At 34.3% G+C, this 18,493-nt stretch overlaps 1 protein-coding gene across 1 annotated transcript in view; it reads left to right on the top strand.

Moving 5' to 3' along the window:
* The window catches only part of LOC117338133 (E3 ubiquitin-protein ligase ZNRF2-like), a 33,534-nt gene that overhangs the window by 7,977 nt on the left and 7,064 nt on the right, over positions 1–18,493 (top strand). Inside the window, exons 2-3 of the mRNA XM_033899346.1 lie at positions 13,860–13,955; positions 18,009–18,114. Coding sequence (XP_033755237.1) covers positions 13,860–13,955; positions 18,009–18,114 — 202 coding nt within the window. The remainder of the gene's footprint in view (positions 1–13,859; positions 13,956–18,008; positions 18,115–18,493) is intronic.

Here is an 18,493-nt window from a genome sequence, read left to right as displayed (position 1 = left end):
GTACTGTACTTATCCGTAACTATAGTAATAGGTGAAAATCTGAGGTGCGTGGTTTGGCTCTCCCTACCAGTGTCGGTTTGTGTTTCTCGGGAAGCTGAGAAACAGGCTGCATGGTCTGTGTGCTGTCATGTTTGTGTCCTTGGAAAAGACTCTTTACCCTTATTTAACCGGATTGCATGCAATAGACCTTCCGTATGTTGTTCAGTGAGGTAGTCACCAACTACTACAAGGAGACCCTGCCTCAAAATGACTCTGGCTTTTCACTGGCCGATTAACTTGTCAAAACAAATAATAATAATCTGTAAATAAATATAAGCCTGTGTCTATAAATAAGCCCTTCTTGATTTAGGCAGAATATTCAAACGTAAAATACTAGATTTGATTAAGCTAAATCTGGTTGAGTAATAAACCCTCCTCAACTTCAATCATATGCTACTCTTTAGCACTCTCAAGGAGAGGGGGCTTAATTTGAGGACAAATGTGGTATATAAGTTAACGCAAATGTCAAATGATACGAATATATCTATATATAGCGTTAAAACTAGGTCAACACAGGTTGATAGTGTAGATTAGTGACAGATTGAAACACAATGACTAATATATTATATTCAACCTATGGTAATAAGCACACCTGCTCTATAGGTGCATGCACACCATATTTACTCGATCGGGAAGAGAGGATGGGTGTCCCTATTGAAACATATAATATAAAGTTTCTTAACTCACTGATCTGCTAATATCAGCTTCAGTCTTTTAACCAAAGACTGATGGATTGTTTTCACTACATAGATATATGTAAATGAAAAATATAAATTTTTCCACCCAGAGTTCACATGGAAACCCATACATGGTTTAATTAGGCAAAATCCTCAATTGTGTGTTTGCAAACGCACAAAGTGCTTATTAGGACAAATAAGTTATAGATAAAAATGGAAGGCCTGGGTTTATAATAAATTATGTACATTGCCATTGTCATGGTATGAAATAAAAAATGTTTTTACACATTTATTGTTTTGTCACACACCTTGTTATTGGAAATGTATGGTAGACAACCAGTAAATTCCGGGTCAGTTTTATGTCATTGGTGATATATATATATATCAGTACATAGAAACATGGTTATATATAAGTCTGATAAGTCAGATATTTTACATGGTACCATTGACTTCGACTTATCTGAATTTTACTGAACTTTGAGGGTAACTGGTACAAACTGTGGTACATTATATTAAGGAAATAGCTTGTGTGTCTATAGCCATTTTAAAGCTTTCATTCAAAAACCATCAAATCAAATGGCGCCAGGTCACTGTAACAAAAAATAGAAATGCATGGTTACAGCTATACTGTAGCTATGTGGGGAAGTTTGTTTATTAAACAATTAAAGTATTTCTTATCTTATATTATGATTTTTCTGTATAACAGGGAAGGACTTCCATGCTGTTTATTAGATTTTATTTCATGATTTGAGGCAGTTCTAATGTATTGACCTTGATTTCTTGAAAACCTGATACAGTTTTTACTTGGTTTCTTGTTAAAATTACAATCATCGTTTCCCTAAAGTTTGTGTAGTCATTGACATTATGCTTGTCCACATAGATTTCCTTTTCTTGTTAAAAAGCTTAAATTAAATTTGTGAAAATTGAGATAAATTACTCTACACCATAGGATTGGTGTACAGACCAGCACCCACAATGGTCTATCATTGACTAATCAGCTGACAGATTCCATTTTTATGTGGCATGATTCACTTAATATCATTTATTTTCTGGAAATAACACCCTTACATTTTCCTGTATTGATTTTTTAAGTTATAACATAAACCTCAATTCAGATACATGTAAAATGCTTCGGGAAAGTTTTGGTTCGGTTATATATAGTGACATACCAAGCCTGTAATTTCCTGCTGAATGTATTAGTTATTGTGAACGTTCCACTGGCGTCTTTTCACAACTTCATTACATTTCGATTCTTTCCTATACTACATGAAACGTTCCCATCTCAGAAATTTATTATATGAAAATTCCCCATCTCCTAAAATGTATTATATGAAACTTCCTCGTCTCCAAAATGTATGATCATTTTCCCCATCTCCAAAATGTATGATCATTTTCCCCTATTAAAAAAAAAATGTATTATCAACTTCCCCATCTCCAAAATGTATGATATGAACCTTCAACATCTACAAAACATACTATTGCCGTAATATATCTCCCTGCTTTACATATTATAACCATTTTGCTTTTATTTATCACAAAATTCAGAATTAAATGAGTTATGAAAACAATGTATGAATTTTTGACCTAAATATTGGTACTTTATCCCTCAGCTTTGCCTATATCCACGTTTTACCTAAAACATCCTTAAAGATAGGACGTAATCCCTGCATGTTACAGCATCTCCACAAAATACATGTTCTATGTAGATATTCTACCACAAAATAAATGTAAACATCTAACTGCTTTACTTCCTCAAAATATGTACATCTCTGCCCTCTCTAAACTACACGCCTTGCTCTTATTTTTAAGACGCGCTACCTCTCCAAAATACGTGTACATATTCTCCACTTTGCTTCATGTAGCCATGCACCAAGGTTGTTGATCAACTTTAAACAAGAAAAATGTGTTTTATGAGCAGATGATGGGCTCACTTTAAATTATGAGAAGAGGAAGAACCACATCTACTTCACTGAATCGCTGGACTTGCATTGATAGGTGTGAACGGCCTAGACTGGGTGACTAAATATAACTCACCAGCTAGGAAGGAGATGTGCTGCTTAAAATAATCCATTTGGTGCTGCTAAAAGAGGGACTATTGTATATTTAGACTCCAAGAGCTATAGTAGTGCATATATTCACCAAATCACTGACTAATGGGTACAATTTTGTATCTTTACCTCATCACTGAAAACACTAATTAACACTAATTAATCATTATTGATTAATGAATTATTTATGATAATTTTAGAGATCTAAATAGGATTTAATGCAAAATTTACTCTTTTATATTTAGCTCATCATCTGCCTAAAAGTGCAAGTAATTATATAAGCTTATGCCAATTGTCAGGTGTCCATCCAGAGTTAATTACTTTTCTTTTCAACTTCTTTTCATTAACCATGATCCATTGATCATGAGAGACCTGATAATTTGCACCCATAGTGATTGCATGGGTGAAGGGCTATCAAGTTTGTTCAAATGAATGACCTTAACCTACATTCAAGGTCACAGGGGATCTTTTAACAACTTCGCAGTCAAAGAGACTGTGGGCATGTGGCATGCTGGAGTGAGTGGTTACCAAGTGTGTTCAAATGAATTACCTTGACCTTCATTCACATTCATAACTTGCCTGACATTTATACCTGAGAAGGATCATTTTGCATTAAAGATAGAATTAATTGAAAATATCTCCTTTTCTTACCTGTATGATCACCTATGCACTTCAATACAAATGCATCCTGTAACACACTGAGTGTGTGACAGTTCAGATTTTTAACATGTTTTTAATGGATTTGACCATTTAAATAAGCACTTGATCAAAATCTAATCATGTAAACAAAAAATAACAAAGACAAATTCATGAAATTCTGCCATCCTTTGAGGATTTAGTTTAGTGACAAAAATTTAACACACCAAATATAGAATGAAATTAAAACAACAAACAACTTTAAGAAATGACCTAGATCAACTTCAAAATTGCATTAGAAACAGATGAGCAATACAGGCCAAATTGGTCATCTTGTAACAAATCTTTAATGTGAATTTCTTCCCTGTGAATTATACCGTATACCAGGTCAGTACGTATACGTATACCGGGGTACAAATTTAGGGGCTGTGAATTATAGGTCAGTACCAGGGTTAAATTTAATTTAGTATTAATTAACTTACTGTGAACCTTTAATTTCTTGCTACATACATCTTCAGATTATGTGCCTGATCAGCATGTATGAAATATATAAATTGAAGATAATATCCGAGTTCGTACTGATATCCATTCTGTAGCGTTAGACCATTTCGTAGAACCGTGAGAAATGTCATACACATCACAAACAAATTCTCACGTCATGGCCAAATCTATTTTCACTTTTCCTGCCTGTTTATTTGTAATCAAATTACCCTTTTAAAACCAATACAGCCTTAAAGCTGAAACACTATCTCCAATTATATCTTTAGATATGATTTACAATACAAATACTTGTCTGGTTATAATATGCTTTATTGTGAGTACCTTACGCCTTGTAATTATACTACAGTGTCAGCAGGAACTAGTCCCATTGTTTTCTGAGTGGTGTGACATACAGACCCAGTTACAGGACGGAAGTATATATACTTCCGTCTATAAATGTTAAACATAAGTACTTGTTTTAAGGGGGCCGTGATAGCTCAGTCAGATGGAGTACACTGGCCACCTAATCTCAGGTGAAGATTCACAAACCTCTGGTTATTCGTGTTTCCCCGAAAACTGGAATGAGCTGGTCTGTGCTGTTGTGGTTGTGTTCTGGAGCAAGTCATTACCCAAATTGTTCAGGATGCGATGGGTCTCTTGTATGTCGATCATTGAGGTAGTCACCAACTACTACAAGAAGACCCCGCCTCAAAATGACCCTGGCTGCACAGGGCAATACACCAATTGCAACCAAACACAAACAAAAAATAGTGCTTGTTTTATTGTCTATGTCAACTTAATGACGGCAGTCCTATTGGTACCCAATTCAAGTTTTATTCAATCCCTCAACTAGTGCACTGAAAATGTTCAGTTATTCTGTTCCAAGAAAACCCCACAGTACACACTTGTAGCTGAATGTCATTTTTGGATGAAAGCGCTTCCTGTTTATATATTTGTGGCAAGTTTCCGAGAATCATATCAACCATACCCGGTAGCTATAAGGTCCTGTTGTTGTCGCATTTCCGTTGCCATAGTTTGTTAATCCTGTAGCTTTTACATAGATGGATTGGAGACTTATCTCACTAATCCCTATAGCTGTGAAAATATAATCATTATTAATACTGAATGTTTTAAAAAGAAACGAGTGTGATGCATGAATTACGTTAAAATTTGCACAAATCTGCAATTAAAAACAAACTTCTACATTCAGGGACCGGAGCTCCTGGCTTTTAATATGAAAATTTTTATTTTCAATTTTAAACCCTAAGAAACCTGTCATGATGTGTCGGGAGGAAAAGCTGTGGTTTATAGGTACAATGTTCTCTTTAATGTTCTGGCCTAATTAAAAGCTTTCCACGAAAAGGTTCAATCTAGTGCAATGCTATAATATTCATGCTAGCTATGTCATAAACGATGCCAGCTAATATATAGCTTGACAGTTTTCATTGAGGATTTCATAGTCTGACATTTGAAATGATTTTGCAATGTAAAGTAGAGAAAAGAATCACAAACTCCTTAAATTCTTGCTCATCCGATGTCTTCAGCGTATTGTGTTTTCACCCCACAACCTTATATTTATGTACTTATGATTTTTCGTGAGACGTCACAGAAAAGTGTTTCCATATATATCTTTCATGATATATCTTGAGAAGTCGCAGTAAACATGCCTTCATTATTTTATGCCATCTCTAGATGTTGAGAAACATGTTCGTGTTACTCGTCGGTTAAGCATACCATTCCTTTGTACCACCTTAACTTATAAGACGTTATGAAACAGGCATGTTCCTGTAACTCGCTGTCATATGTAGGAATTGACGAACAAAATATGTATTTAACAAATTAGAGAGTAAGCATTAGAAATATGAGGACAGGACATTTTATGCATTTTAAGTGTATTTATTTGTTGAAAATAATTGAATTCTCGGAAATCGGCTGGTTTATGTCGGGCTGTTTACACTGACAACAAAATGGCGGACCGGGATTTTACTTTCGTTTTCTGGGGCATTGTTGACGTGATAAACATGATAAAACTTTTATAAACAATTAAATATCAACAAATCAGTAATGTTTATTGTCAAAATAAAACAGGAATTGTGCACACAACAAAAAATTGATGTTACAAATGAGTGATAACTTACACACGAGTGACACGGTGAGCAGATTAAAAGTTGTGCTTCCTGTCTGTTGAACGATTTCATCTAATCTCCACCAAGATATCCAGTAAACAAGTCTCTACTCATTCCGTAGGATATATTGCAGCATATATATGGTGAGATACCATTATAATATTAGTGCCACACATTTTATCAATGCGGCAGTGACAGTCATGTGCTCGAAGAAGCGGCCTGCTCAAAAAACCTACCTGCAGTCTGACTTCCTGTAGCAATGCGAAATTTGAATGAGTACGGAAATAGTTCAATACATAGGACATGCATTAGTTCCTCGCAAAAACACTTAAAATATTATAGAAGAAATGCTTAGAACGAGCTGGTAGAAAAAATAGTCAATATTTCCTGAACTATGATTATGACAGTATACGTAGAAACAGAAAAATTAATGTAATGTATTTTTAAATTTATTTGTTCAAGCTTTTTTCCTAAAAAAGTACTTTTTTCCCAAATTATTTATCACATGCAATATATTGTAGAACCAATGGCTTAAAATCACTCTAAATTCAGGTCCATTGATCTGACGGTCATCACAACATTATTCAATTTATTGCTATCGATGACTTCTACTTAAATAACCCTCGCTGCATGCTGACATCTTAAAGAGTGAAACAGGGTCTAATTGTCTCTACAAAATCATCCCCAGTTATCCTTGGACAAGCTGTTACTGCCCTCAGTATAGTCATACATCTAGATGCTGATGGAGATTTCTTTACTCATCATTAAGTCTCGAGTAATGGGAGGGTGACCGACTTTTAAAGCAGCATCTAGTTTGATGGACATGCCAGAAATTTGTATGGCAGCCTGTATATCAGTGCTGTAAATATCATTTTGTCTATAGAAGATGAGCTCACTGGCCAAAGTGTTTGAATTATTTTCTGATAGATGTCCTAAGGGCTTTAGCTAACCTCATAAACTACGTGTATTTGTGTGTAAAGTCTCCCAATATGATTCTCCCTCCTCCCTGGTTCCCTACATGGAAACCACTTTTCAATGATATTTTTCGAGGTCAACACACACCGATTAATGAAAAAATTCTGTCTCCTTTAAGTTTTTGAGATATACATGTTTCGTATATGGTTGGAAATGAAATTGCCCAATTGTATTCAAATTATAGGGTCGCTGTCAGTGTTTTTCAGCAATCCTGCCGGGTAAACTAGACATTATCTGTCAGTTAAAGATTCACAAAACACACATGCTTTAGAACCAAAAGGACTGCTTAGGTATAGTTACCTTCAACAGTCGAATCCCGTCTTGTTCAGGTAATAGACGGCAGTGTGACTTATATTGATGCAGCTTTTAGACTCTGTGAATGTTGTGGTAACGGTTTTCTTATTATGGTATATGATTCTAGTGAACGTTGTTTCAGATAAATCGATGATTCCAAAGATATTGAGATTTATATGTATATATAAATGTAAAAGTTTTAAAATTGAATTAAAATTCATGATTTCAGTGTCTGAAGTTTCCTTATAATACTTCAGTAAATGAAGACACTTATATATATATATATACCGTTACTGAGTTATAGCAAGTCCAGTAAATATAAATTTAAAAGAAGTCTGAAAATTTAAAACACTAAACATTTAGAATCACATGTATGAATACATGATTGTGAGATACATTCAACCCTACATAGCAATATATCATGACTCATAGGTAAATTTAGTGTATATATACTTGTAGTCAGTTATATATATAGAAACACTGTCCATATATATATATATATATAGGATTTTACTCATGGCATGAGAAAGGAAATCTATATCATTCTCAAGCTTGATGAGTCATCAAATACAGAAAATTTTAGGTAATGATGATTGAGCCCAAACATCTTTGAGTTATGTCCTGTTTGTGTATAATGCAATTCCGTAAAAAAATAATTAGAATATTTGGCCCAATTACTGCAAATGGTAAATTAAAAGCATTGATTACTATAGCTAACAAAGAATAACAGTCTGTAACTTTTAGCTCAATTGTGCATTTTTCAAAATTGGATCAAATAGGAATTAAATGTCCATTTATAATTAATGTATTTAAGCTCTCCTGGCCTTCAGGTGCAGCATCCATCATTTTTGTCAGTCCATCCATTTTTTGTTTTTCTTCAATATTTCTGTGAAACAGCTACTAACTAGTCGACGTCCCGAACAACTGAAGGTATTTCGATGAAATTTGATCTGGAGCATTATTGGGCAAAGAAGACTAAATGTTATAGAAATGAGGAGTGTTGCTGACCCCTGAAGCCAAAGAGAGGTCCAAGCCCGATATGGGAACTATATATTATAGTGCGCTAGCATAAAATTTGGAAATCCTTCTTTTTCTTTAAGAATGACAATTTTTGGTCCACGTTTAGTTTGAACCTTTGTTGCAATCAGCGGCTGAAAAAGTACAGGAATATTTATAATGTAACTGAAATGAGAGTATTTTGCCATGATAACTGATAAAGGTCCAGGTGAATACTAGCCCTCTGGGCCTCTTACACATTGTACTTTACCAGTACTTTATTATTGTCGAGTTATTACTGTGGGATTTTGAAGTATGGCTGCTATTAAAGTCAGAACATCTATGTTAATATCAGGAATAATCTTCTTTAGGTCATAACTTAATTAGGGATTGTAAGTATCTTTTTAATTTATTAATGAAATAAACAGGATTTGTTTATGAAATAAATAAGATTTGCTTTGAGAGTTTTGGGAACACTGGCATTACATTTATAAGTTATAGCTTCAATTTGTTGATATGGATAATGAACATTTAAGATCGATGTAGTAAAGGTGTTACAGTAATAATGAATTTCTGTTAGATTTTTGTTAGAGATTTGGAGAAGCAGCACAGTTTCAAATAAAGCTTAATTATGGGCATGAACAAAAAAATTGGTATATATATGTTATCATTTATTTTCGGAGTGTAAATTAAGAAAATAAAATAATCAATGGAGAGTTCTTTGAATTACTCTGAAGTTGTGCTCTCTATTTTTGCTCCAAGTTCTATGACAGCTGATATCACGATTAAAAAGTGGAGTATTCATAGAAATATTGTGTGATAATTAACTGTACAAGTACAGTGCATTCCGCTTAATCGGGTTGCCTATTTGCGGGGACTTTTTACCCGATTAACCGACTTACCCGATAAGCCGAAATGCACGTCGTCATCTTGGATTTGGTCCGTAATGGTAGTCAGACTTGGGTCGATTTTGGATGAAAATATTTGCGTTATTATTGTTAATAAACGGTGTTTTTGTTTGTGCTTTTACTGATGTCAAATTGTCAGATTACTATTACTAATTGTATAAAAATGTGTGTATTAAAATAACAAAACCTTAATGATTTTCTTATTCGCGGCACAGTACAATCGTAGCACCTCAAATCGGGGGGTCATACATCCCTGTTTCATCCGTGTGTTCCTAATTTGACATACGATCTAAGGACTCGCCGACAATTACATCTAAAATCATTTATGTTTATCATAGAGACATTCTTATGTTCGCTTTGAAGTTTAAAATATTCCATATTATTTCCAATTACCAAAGCACAGAGATCGGAGAAACCGAGTTTATTTAGGTCGTTTCCTGTGGTATAAATTTATACGAACTTGACACTGGCAGTCACTGATAAAACAACACGAAATCCAATGTAATGTTTTTATTAACCAGTTCTAATCCTAACCTGAATAGGAATTATGAGCTAACGTCGGGCGTCTGTCATTTTACTGCTCGCTACTGATTTTTAACTCACCTGTGTATCGGTGTCGTCACATTTCCCCGTGGCGAACCCCTCACTTTGGATTCGCCACATACAGTAAGCGGTGATATCAATCGATCTGTAGCAATATCAGACCCAGGTAAAAACCTATTGTTTTGGTTTTTGCTTCGAAGATTTTACATCCCAGACGTAAAAGTTTAATTGTCTAGTCGCTTAATTATGCTTTTAAAACCCCATTACGTTTTGCCTGCTGCTGACTCTAAAAATAACATTTAATTTTACCCACAATTCTTAGTCGACTTCCTGTTGGGGAAAAACCACACGAGGCAGAATCAACACCGTTTAAGGTAATATTTAACTGTTTTTTGACATTTGAACCATCAAAATTACACTATTTGTTGATAAATGTCTAAAACTTAAAGAAATACGCGATGACTTTCGTGAAAATCGGAGCATTTCTATTTTTTGTCCCGATTGTTCTATTCGAATAACCGAAAAATACGACTTTTCCAACCCAATTAAACGAATTTTTTTAACATGATTTAAGAGAAAATGGTTTTGGTTTTTAAAATTTTACCCAATTAAACGAAATACCCGATTAAGCGTTACCCGATTAAGTGGAATGCACTGTATTGGGTAGCAGCATGATCATTTCATCTTTCAGTTGAGAATTAAAATTCTTATTTATCTACTATTACATCAAGAACACGAGAATATACCGAGGTTCAAATGAAAGAATAAAACCAACAAATTACCAACAAAAAACAACAACAAAAAACGTGGAAGTGAAGCCTTGAAAAAGAACAGAGAATAAACCCATGTGTTCCAGAAGGTTAACCATCTTCTGTGTCATCGTCATTGTCACCCTGCAATACTATAAAGTTAAGATACAAGATATATCACAGAACCAATATACACTCCTACTGAAAATAGTCTGACATGTCAGGGCTACAAATTAAAAAAAGCCAGGAATTCCCAGGTGATGATTTCCCTGTTCACTGTAAATACCAGGGCTACTACGGTCTTTCAATAACCTGTGCTCTTATATGCCATTGAAGATATGCAATAACATATTTTTTTCAGTTAAAAAAATTTCAAACTTTGATTTTATTTAAATTTTATTTAGTTTTTAACTTCAAATGAATGATTGAGGGGATAGAGTCACTAGTAATAACATGGTATGGAGCCAATCATGTAGATTTATAGGATTAGAGATTCCAGTTGAATATTTAACAATTCATTTTAAATTATTTATTCCAAATTTCTTCAGATAAAGCTACTGAGGTCATCTCTGGCCCTGCAGTTTTAAAGGAAGTATATGTAGTGTGATCATTAGCCGATTATTATTGTGGGTCAAATTTTTTTTATTCAAAATGAAAATTAAATTTCAACAAATTAAAATGTCTAGATCTGACAATTAAAGGGTATCAAATTTTTACTTGTTGTACAGGTATTCGCACAGTTATTATTTATGGTGTACCATAATTCACTATCTAATCACTGACATGGAAAAATGGTCAAATTATAAGCTTCAAGCAATTTTGAAGCAAGATGGGACATACAGAAATGGTTACTGGGTTTCAGTAGTTAAAAATTTGTGATTGCTTAAAAGATTATTTAAAAAAGAACAATGAAAATGTAAGGCTATAAAAGCTATTAATTAACGAGTGAATTGCATAATACAATCTTGGATTGTCTTGCAAGCAATCATGAACCAAGCCCACTGGGCAGAAGGCTAATTCATTCCTTACTGCAACGTTACCGTCAGACTATGCAAACGTCTACCTGTCGGTTTTTGTCACAATCTTCACATGAATAAGGTAAAATTGAAAGGTTGTTCAAGTACAGTTTCATGCGGGGAACGGAAAGTCTGTGAAGATTGAGTGACATTTGGCAGTATTCAGTAAAGGTTGATGAGGAAATAGTATCAGGAGGCTAAAGTTGGAAAGTCTTCTTCAGAACTATTATATCAAGGATGTAAAATGTAAACTTAATTTATTTTACAAGAGTTGCGAAACGAGTTATATTAACTTGTATAAACCATTCTTGTTGGCCCGGGTTGAAGCGCACGAGGGGTCTTAGGAAACCGGAGTACCCGGGGAAAACCCACGTGGTCAGGCAGGTGACCCCATACCTGCTAAATTCATGTCCGATCAGGAGATTTTAAATATCAAAGATCATTTTAATGAAGCAAGTAGCATTATAGTTCATTGTCAAAATTGCTGCTCATCATAGTCTCAGAACTACATTAATATTGCATGTTGTCAATAATAAACAATTTCTTTTATTAAGTTTTAATTCAAATTAACTTAGGTTCTACACACAGGACAGCTAAAGATGTAAGAAATGTAAATATCAATTAATTTATCTACTTTGATATATCTATATGATATGTATTCAGTCAGAATAGACTCGAAATGATGTTTACAGTATTACAGTTTACTGATTAGATATTAATTTCAAAATTTGATAAAAAGAAATAAAAAATTCTCAAAGCCAAAATTATTGGCATTTATAGTTGTAAGTGTAAAGATGAGTCAAATGCAAGCTTTATCATAATCAGATGAGTCAAATGCAAGCTTTATCATAATCAGATGAGTCAAATGCAAGCTTTATCATAATCAGAAGAATTTAATTACACTTAAAATGTATATATCCTTGTAAACTTAAGCAGGAAAACCAATAAAAAAATTGTATTACAGTAACTTGAATATATTTGAACAATTTTGTGTTAAAATCCTAGCAAATGCAGATGGCATTAAAAATATAACATTGTATGCAGTGATTTTGTACACAATTAGCTGTACAAACAATTATCCAGCAAAAAGTCTGTAGAGTTCCAAGCTTTGATTTGTCTATGTATACAGATGCAGCAAATTTATTTATAAAAGCCATGCTTGTTTCATGTACCAAATGTTAATTTGAATACTATCGGAAAACCCTTTGTGAGTCAGCACATGATAGAGTGCAAAATCAATATAGAGTTCAAAAGGGCAATTGGGTGAAATCCCTCCAGCCTCTGGTATCATTAGACTAAATTTAAACCTCAAAATCTGGTGTTTCATTTGGGCTATCATGCTTTACCTCACAAAGCTATTTGAAGGCTTGTATTTTCATTAACAATGGGTAGGAATTTCTATATAGGAACATTATTTATAGCGAGCACTATATATAATGGTAGTGGAACCAGTGTAGTATTGGATGTACGCACTTCTAGTGCTGAAAGGTTGTAAACAAATATATATATACTTTACATATACAATACTGACTTTGTCTTTCGGTCGGCAGCGGTGATGTTAGAATTTGCAACAAAACATCTTATTAATGAATTCCTGTGTTACATTGTAGCTTTTATTGTACAAGATTGAATCAGCTGCCTGATTCGAGGGGAATTACACTCCGTAAGAAAAAGTAGAGAAGGTCGATCAAAGTAAAGTGTTATCTTGGTGGAAGTCTTGCTTACTTAAATGTGTTATCTCCCTCTAATTACCACCAGGGGTTGTTAGCTAGGTGTTTCAAGAATACTCGGTAAAGTACAAAATGTTTTATCTTTGAAAAAAAAAAAAGACCTTTATGAACCTATGAAGGGCCTGTGTACTGGTAACTAACATTGCATGAGGTAAAATTTAACAGGTTTTGTGTATGTTTATAATAAAGTTAAGTGTTCATGTGAAATGATGTGATGGTAATTGTATATAAAAGTTCATAATAAAATAAAAAGTCAAACACAGATCTGCTGTGTCCCCAAAGTACTTTTGCAGCTACATTGTGCCGCTCTTCAGGGGAATGTCTATCCAATTTCAGAGGAACGTCTTTTTTCTGTATTCCCCTGAAGAGGCTGGCATGATGTAGCCGCGAAAGTACTTGGTAGACAAAAGATCTGTGTTTGAATTTTTATTTTGTATATTATATATACCGTATACTAGGTGTATATTGATTGAATTTGATTCTCAGTTTCAGAGTTTTATAAAAAAAAAAAAAAAAAATAGTACATGTATTGTGATCACCAGGTACATCCAATACATATGTAGAATAAAAACCTGATGTCACATCTCTTTTCTCTGAAATTGTTTTTTATAAAGCTAAATTATGAATTTTGTTTACTTTCAGGAATCAAATGCCCTGTATGTTCCAAGTTCATACCACCTGATGACATAGAATGTCACCTTGTCCTCTGCCTCACCAAGCCTCGCATTAGTTACAATGGTCAGTATATAATATAACCAATTCATATCTCTGAAATCCAAGGGTTCCATGCTTGCTATCTTCTCTTCTGTAGCCTAATTGGAAGCCGCGGTGGCCGAGTGGTTAAGGTGTCCCGACACTTTACCACTAGCCCTCGACCTCTGGGTTGCGAGTTCGAAACCTACGTGGGGCAGTTGCCAGGTACTGACCGTAGCTTATAGGCTGGTGGTTTTTCTCCGGGTACTCCGGCTTTCCTCCACCTCCAAAGCCTGGCCATCCTTAAATGACCCTGGCTGTTAATAGGACGTTAAACAAAAAACAAACAAAACCTAATAGGAATGTGAAAATGAAATGCTCAGGATCACAGTGAGATTAGTTAACATTTCATTGGTTCATTTTCATTGGTTCAATGCACAAAATATATACCTGACCAATCAGAAGACATTATTTTGAGATATATATGTTTCTTTTAAGAAAAATAGAGGAGTTGCATCTTATCACAGCCAGCATGTTTATTTCTTTATACTGAGATATGAATTTTCTTCTATCTTGTATCGGAAAGATCACACAAGATCACAAGTATTCAAGATGAGGTAGCTGGTAGTTCTTTATGAATTTAAAGGTAGTATAATGAAACTGTTAACATCTCTATGACAATATATAAAGGGTGCCGATTTAGAGAAGACATATTGAGATTATTATTTATTGGAAGCATATATCAAAGATGTTTTAATGGTAAATGAAAGTGATAAATGCCTTAATACGTTGTACATTGCATGTATTAAGCTAATATCATCTTAAATACTAAAATTATCTATAATGTTAGTTACAGCAGTACAAACAATTTGTTTTGAGTAAAATTCTACTGTCATGATTAATTTTCTGTTATGATAAAATTCATGGCTTCTTAAATCACAATCAGTAAAATGGTAAAATGATGATGCACTGTCAATTAAGATATGCAATTAGGGTTTATAATACCGTACTTTGGTTCCCAGAGATTATCTCGGAATCCAGGAGGCCAAACTATCTGAAACTTCATATTTTGTTAAAATGTGATGTGCAATTATGGTTTAGAAATTAAATTTGCTAAGGTAAAGATCTGCTGATACTTAATAGTAGAACTGGGAATATGCTCAAAACGAGAGGCCCAACGGGTCTGCATCTCTCAAACCGACTTTGGACCAAATCCGATCCATTATTCTTCAAGAAGGATTTTAGGTCATCTGTCCCTCGTTTTGCGTCATAATGTATAGATATATGTTGTAATATTTAGACCATGTAAGTGCTAAATTTAAGGTTATTCATTATCTGTAATGTAATACTGGAGTGAAGCTCAGGGTTATAGACAGATGCATTTCAGGACCCTCACTGATGTGTCGCTCATAATCAAATTTGTCAGATTTAAGATACATGATTGTAGTTATATAAATCCAAACAGTTAGAAACGATGTTATATGAGCAGACACAACAAAATAGGTCAGCTGAACAAAGCCTGTTCAGAGTGAGAAAAAAAATTGAAGGAAAAAAATCAAATTAATTCAGATTAAACATCACACCATTAGCAACATCAATTCATTCATATAAATGATTGATTTTGAATTTTTGATTGAAGCCATCCTGTTACTGCTATGTACCAGTGCTATATCAATGAATCGTTCTTCCACTTTAAATCCAGCCCTACATGTTTGTATATGTATATATAGAATACTAGATCAATATGTCAGCACGTTGTTTACTGTAGGCACATGTACACCTAGAGTTGTTGTTTGTACCTCTCTATAGCCTGACCCACACTGTGATTGAACTATAAAATATTTATGTAGTGTATACTTCAACAAGTCTAACTGGACAGATTACTTCTGTAGTCTGTAAAGTGAGATTGACTGTGTGCACTTCCGGAATCACATTGGAATCAATATCCATTGGATGCTTATATTACCAGGTAGCATTTACCTAAACATGTCTTTGGCTTTGGCAAGATATTTCAGTTTTCTGAAATTTGATTATTTTTAAGAGATTTGCAAAAGAAATTGTTGAAGAGTAAATTTTTTTACTTATGAAAATCATTATCATACGATATGAAAACACATGAAGTTCAGAAATTATTTTGGAAAACAGTAATTTCCAATTAACCTGAATTTTATGGGCAGTGAAATGAAACTGAAATCTACAGTGTCAATGATGGCTATTTAAATGAGCTTTTTACGCCATCTGAGACAAGGTGCCACTTGCGTCCTATTGTGATTGCATTTCGTATTGCGTCGTCCAGCGTCTGACGTAAACAATTTACATTTTCAACTTATTCTCAATAACCAAGTGACCCAGGGTCATGATATTGGGCCAGTATCATGCTTGGACGAAGGGCTGCAGTATGCTCAAACAATGACCTTGACCTACTTTCAGGGTCACAGGGTTCAAATTTATTTAAAGATTTAATTTACTTCATCTCAATAACCAAGAGGCTCAAGCTAGGTCTTGATATTTTGCTTGTAGCTTGCATTGTAGGGTAGAAGGGATACCAAAGTTGTTCAAATGAATGACCTTGACCTATTTTTGAGTTCATGTGGGTGGAATTTTCTCAATAACCAAGAGGCACAGGGGTATGAATTGGGCCAGTAGTATTCTGTGATGCAGGGCTACAAAGTTTGTTAGTCAATGGCTTTGACCTACTTTCTAGGTCACAGAGGTCAAATATGTTTTTTTTTTTAAACAACTTCTAAACCAAGAGGCCCAGGGTAAGATGTTTTGGGCCAGTATCATGCTGGGATAATTGGTGAAAAATCATTAACTTTGTTAGAAAGCATTTTGTGTACATTATGAAAATAGGAATTCAAATACTTGTTCCTTCAATTTGATTCTTTTATGGCTGTTTGACATATAACATGCAGTAGCCAACATGAAAGCACTGACTTCTAATTCTGTCTGTGATGATATTGTATCATGTCATTTATAAATTAGTTTATGATAAAAAAAGTGTTGTCATTCAAAGTGAAATGAATATGATGGCCTAGACCTGCAACAGTAGGCAGTAAAGGTAACATGCTACCTGTGCACAAGTAGGTCACGATTTACCTGTCTGACAGTGGGTACAGTGGCTGTGAACACCTGCTGATCATGACTGGGCTGTCTACAGGATGTGAGTGGGTGTGGGCTGCCTGGGAGCCAATATTAGACATAAATATACAGTCATTAACAGTTCTCAAATTAGTCACATATAATCAGGTGTGATCCTAGTTGATAGTTTTCTCTATGATCTTGTGTTGACATGGTAGCCCCGTACAGTATAATACAAGTCGGGTCCTATTGCTAAGCTAGTGATAATTGTAACACACATGAATCTCAGCAATATATTAGACAGTCTGTTATCTGTATGGTTATACATCCTACATATCATATTGTAAATTACCATGACTTTGTCATTTTATCAAGGTGCAAGACATTTCGACAGATTTGTTTATGTGGAGCTCGTATGACCACACAAAGTCATTGATTTGGGAATTCCATCAAAGTGGCTGACCTTTGACATGATCTGGGATGGCCACAGTGGTCACCATTAGACCTTTAAAGTCTGGTTACATAAAGGTCATATTTATATAATTTTTTTACAGATGTTAGCCTTTAGTACATCATATATTCTGACATCAATATATAAAAATTCAGTCATTTTATACTTTTGATTGAAAAAACAGATGTTATTTGACTTCAAAAATAGTACATCATGTATATATTTTAGCTGATCTGAAATAAGATTTCAGAGGAAACACTTTTTAACTTTGAAACTTGTTAGGTTTATAATCATTGTTATTGTGTTTAATGACTTGATATATACCAACTAGCCACTCTTAAGGTGATGCAAATATTATTTTAATGCAAGATGGTATATATACCCCGGTACAACGCTGTGGCATTCGAGGGATGTATATTATTCGACCCTGTGGTACTCTTGCTTCAGATCAGAAGTTGAAAATGAGGTAATCTCAGAGTTCATTAAGTTACATTGTTAAGTATTTATGTCAGTAAAATTTTAGCTTTAAGAATATAAGTGTTTAACTGTATATATTTATTTTTCAGAGGATGTGTTGACGGATGATAAGGGCGAATGTGTGATATGTCTGGACGACCTGGAGAAGGGGGACACCATCGCTCGACTACCATGTCTATGTATATACCATAAAGGGTTGGTACCACCATTATCATATTAGATGGGTCGGGGGGGGGGTTAAGGCCTGGGTGGAAAATATTGCTTGTATTACCGGCTGCATGCAGATGTATCACCATTTAGATGTATCACCATTATAGACGTGTCAGGTGACTGATGGAGATTATCTGTTTTCAAATCACAACACCTGTCAATCGCAATCACTTGTATCAGAATATAATATGACAAAAATCCATATTATTATTGAAATCTCTGTTCAGTCTACCACTTGCACATAATCCGGGGTGGACAAAATATCTGTAACTCAATTCTTTTGGTGGTAAAATAGTACTTCGTAAGGTCTTGTGCATGGGCACCATTGCAAATAGAGTTATTATATATGGATTCATATATATGG

Source organism: Pecten maximus, chromosome 11 (genome assembly GCF_902652985.1).
Source record: "Pecten maximus chromosome 11, xPecMax1.1, whole genome shotgun sequence".
NCBI classification, from domain to species: domain Eukaryota; kingdom Metazoa; phylum Mollusca; class Bivalvia; order Pectinida; family Pectinidae; genus Pecten; species Pecten maximus.
The sequence above is the reverse complement of the archived record's forward strand: the minus strand, read 5'-3'. Positions and strand labels throughout refer to the sequence as shown.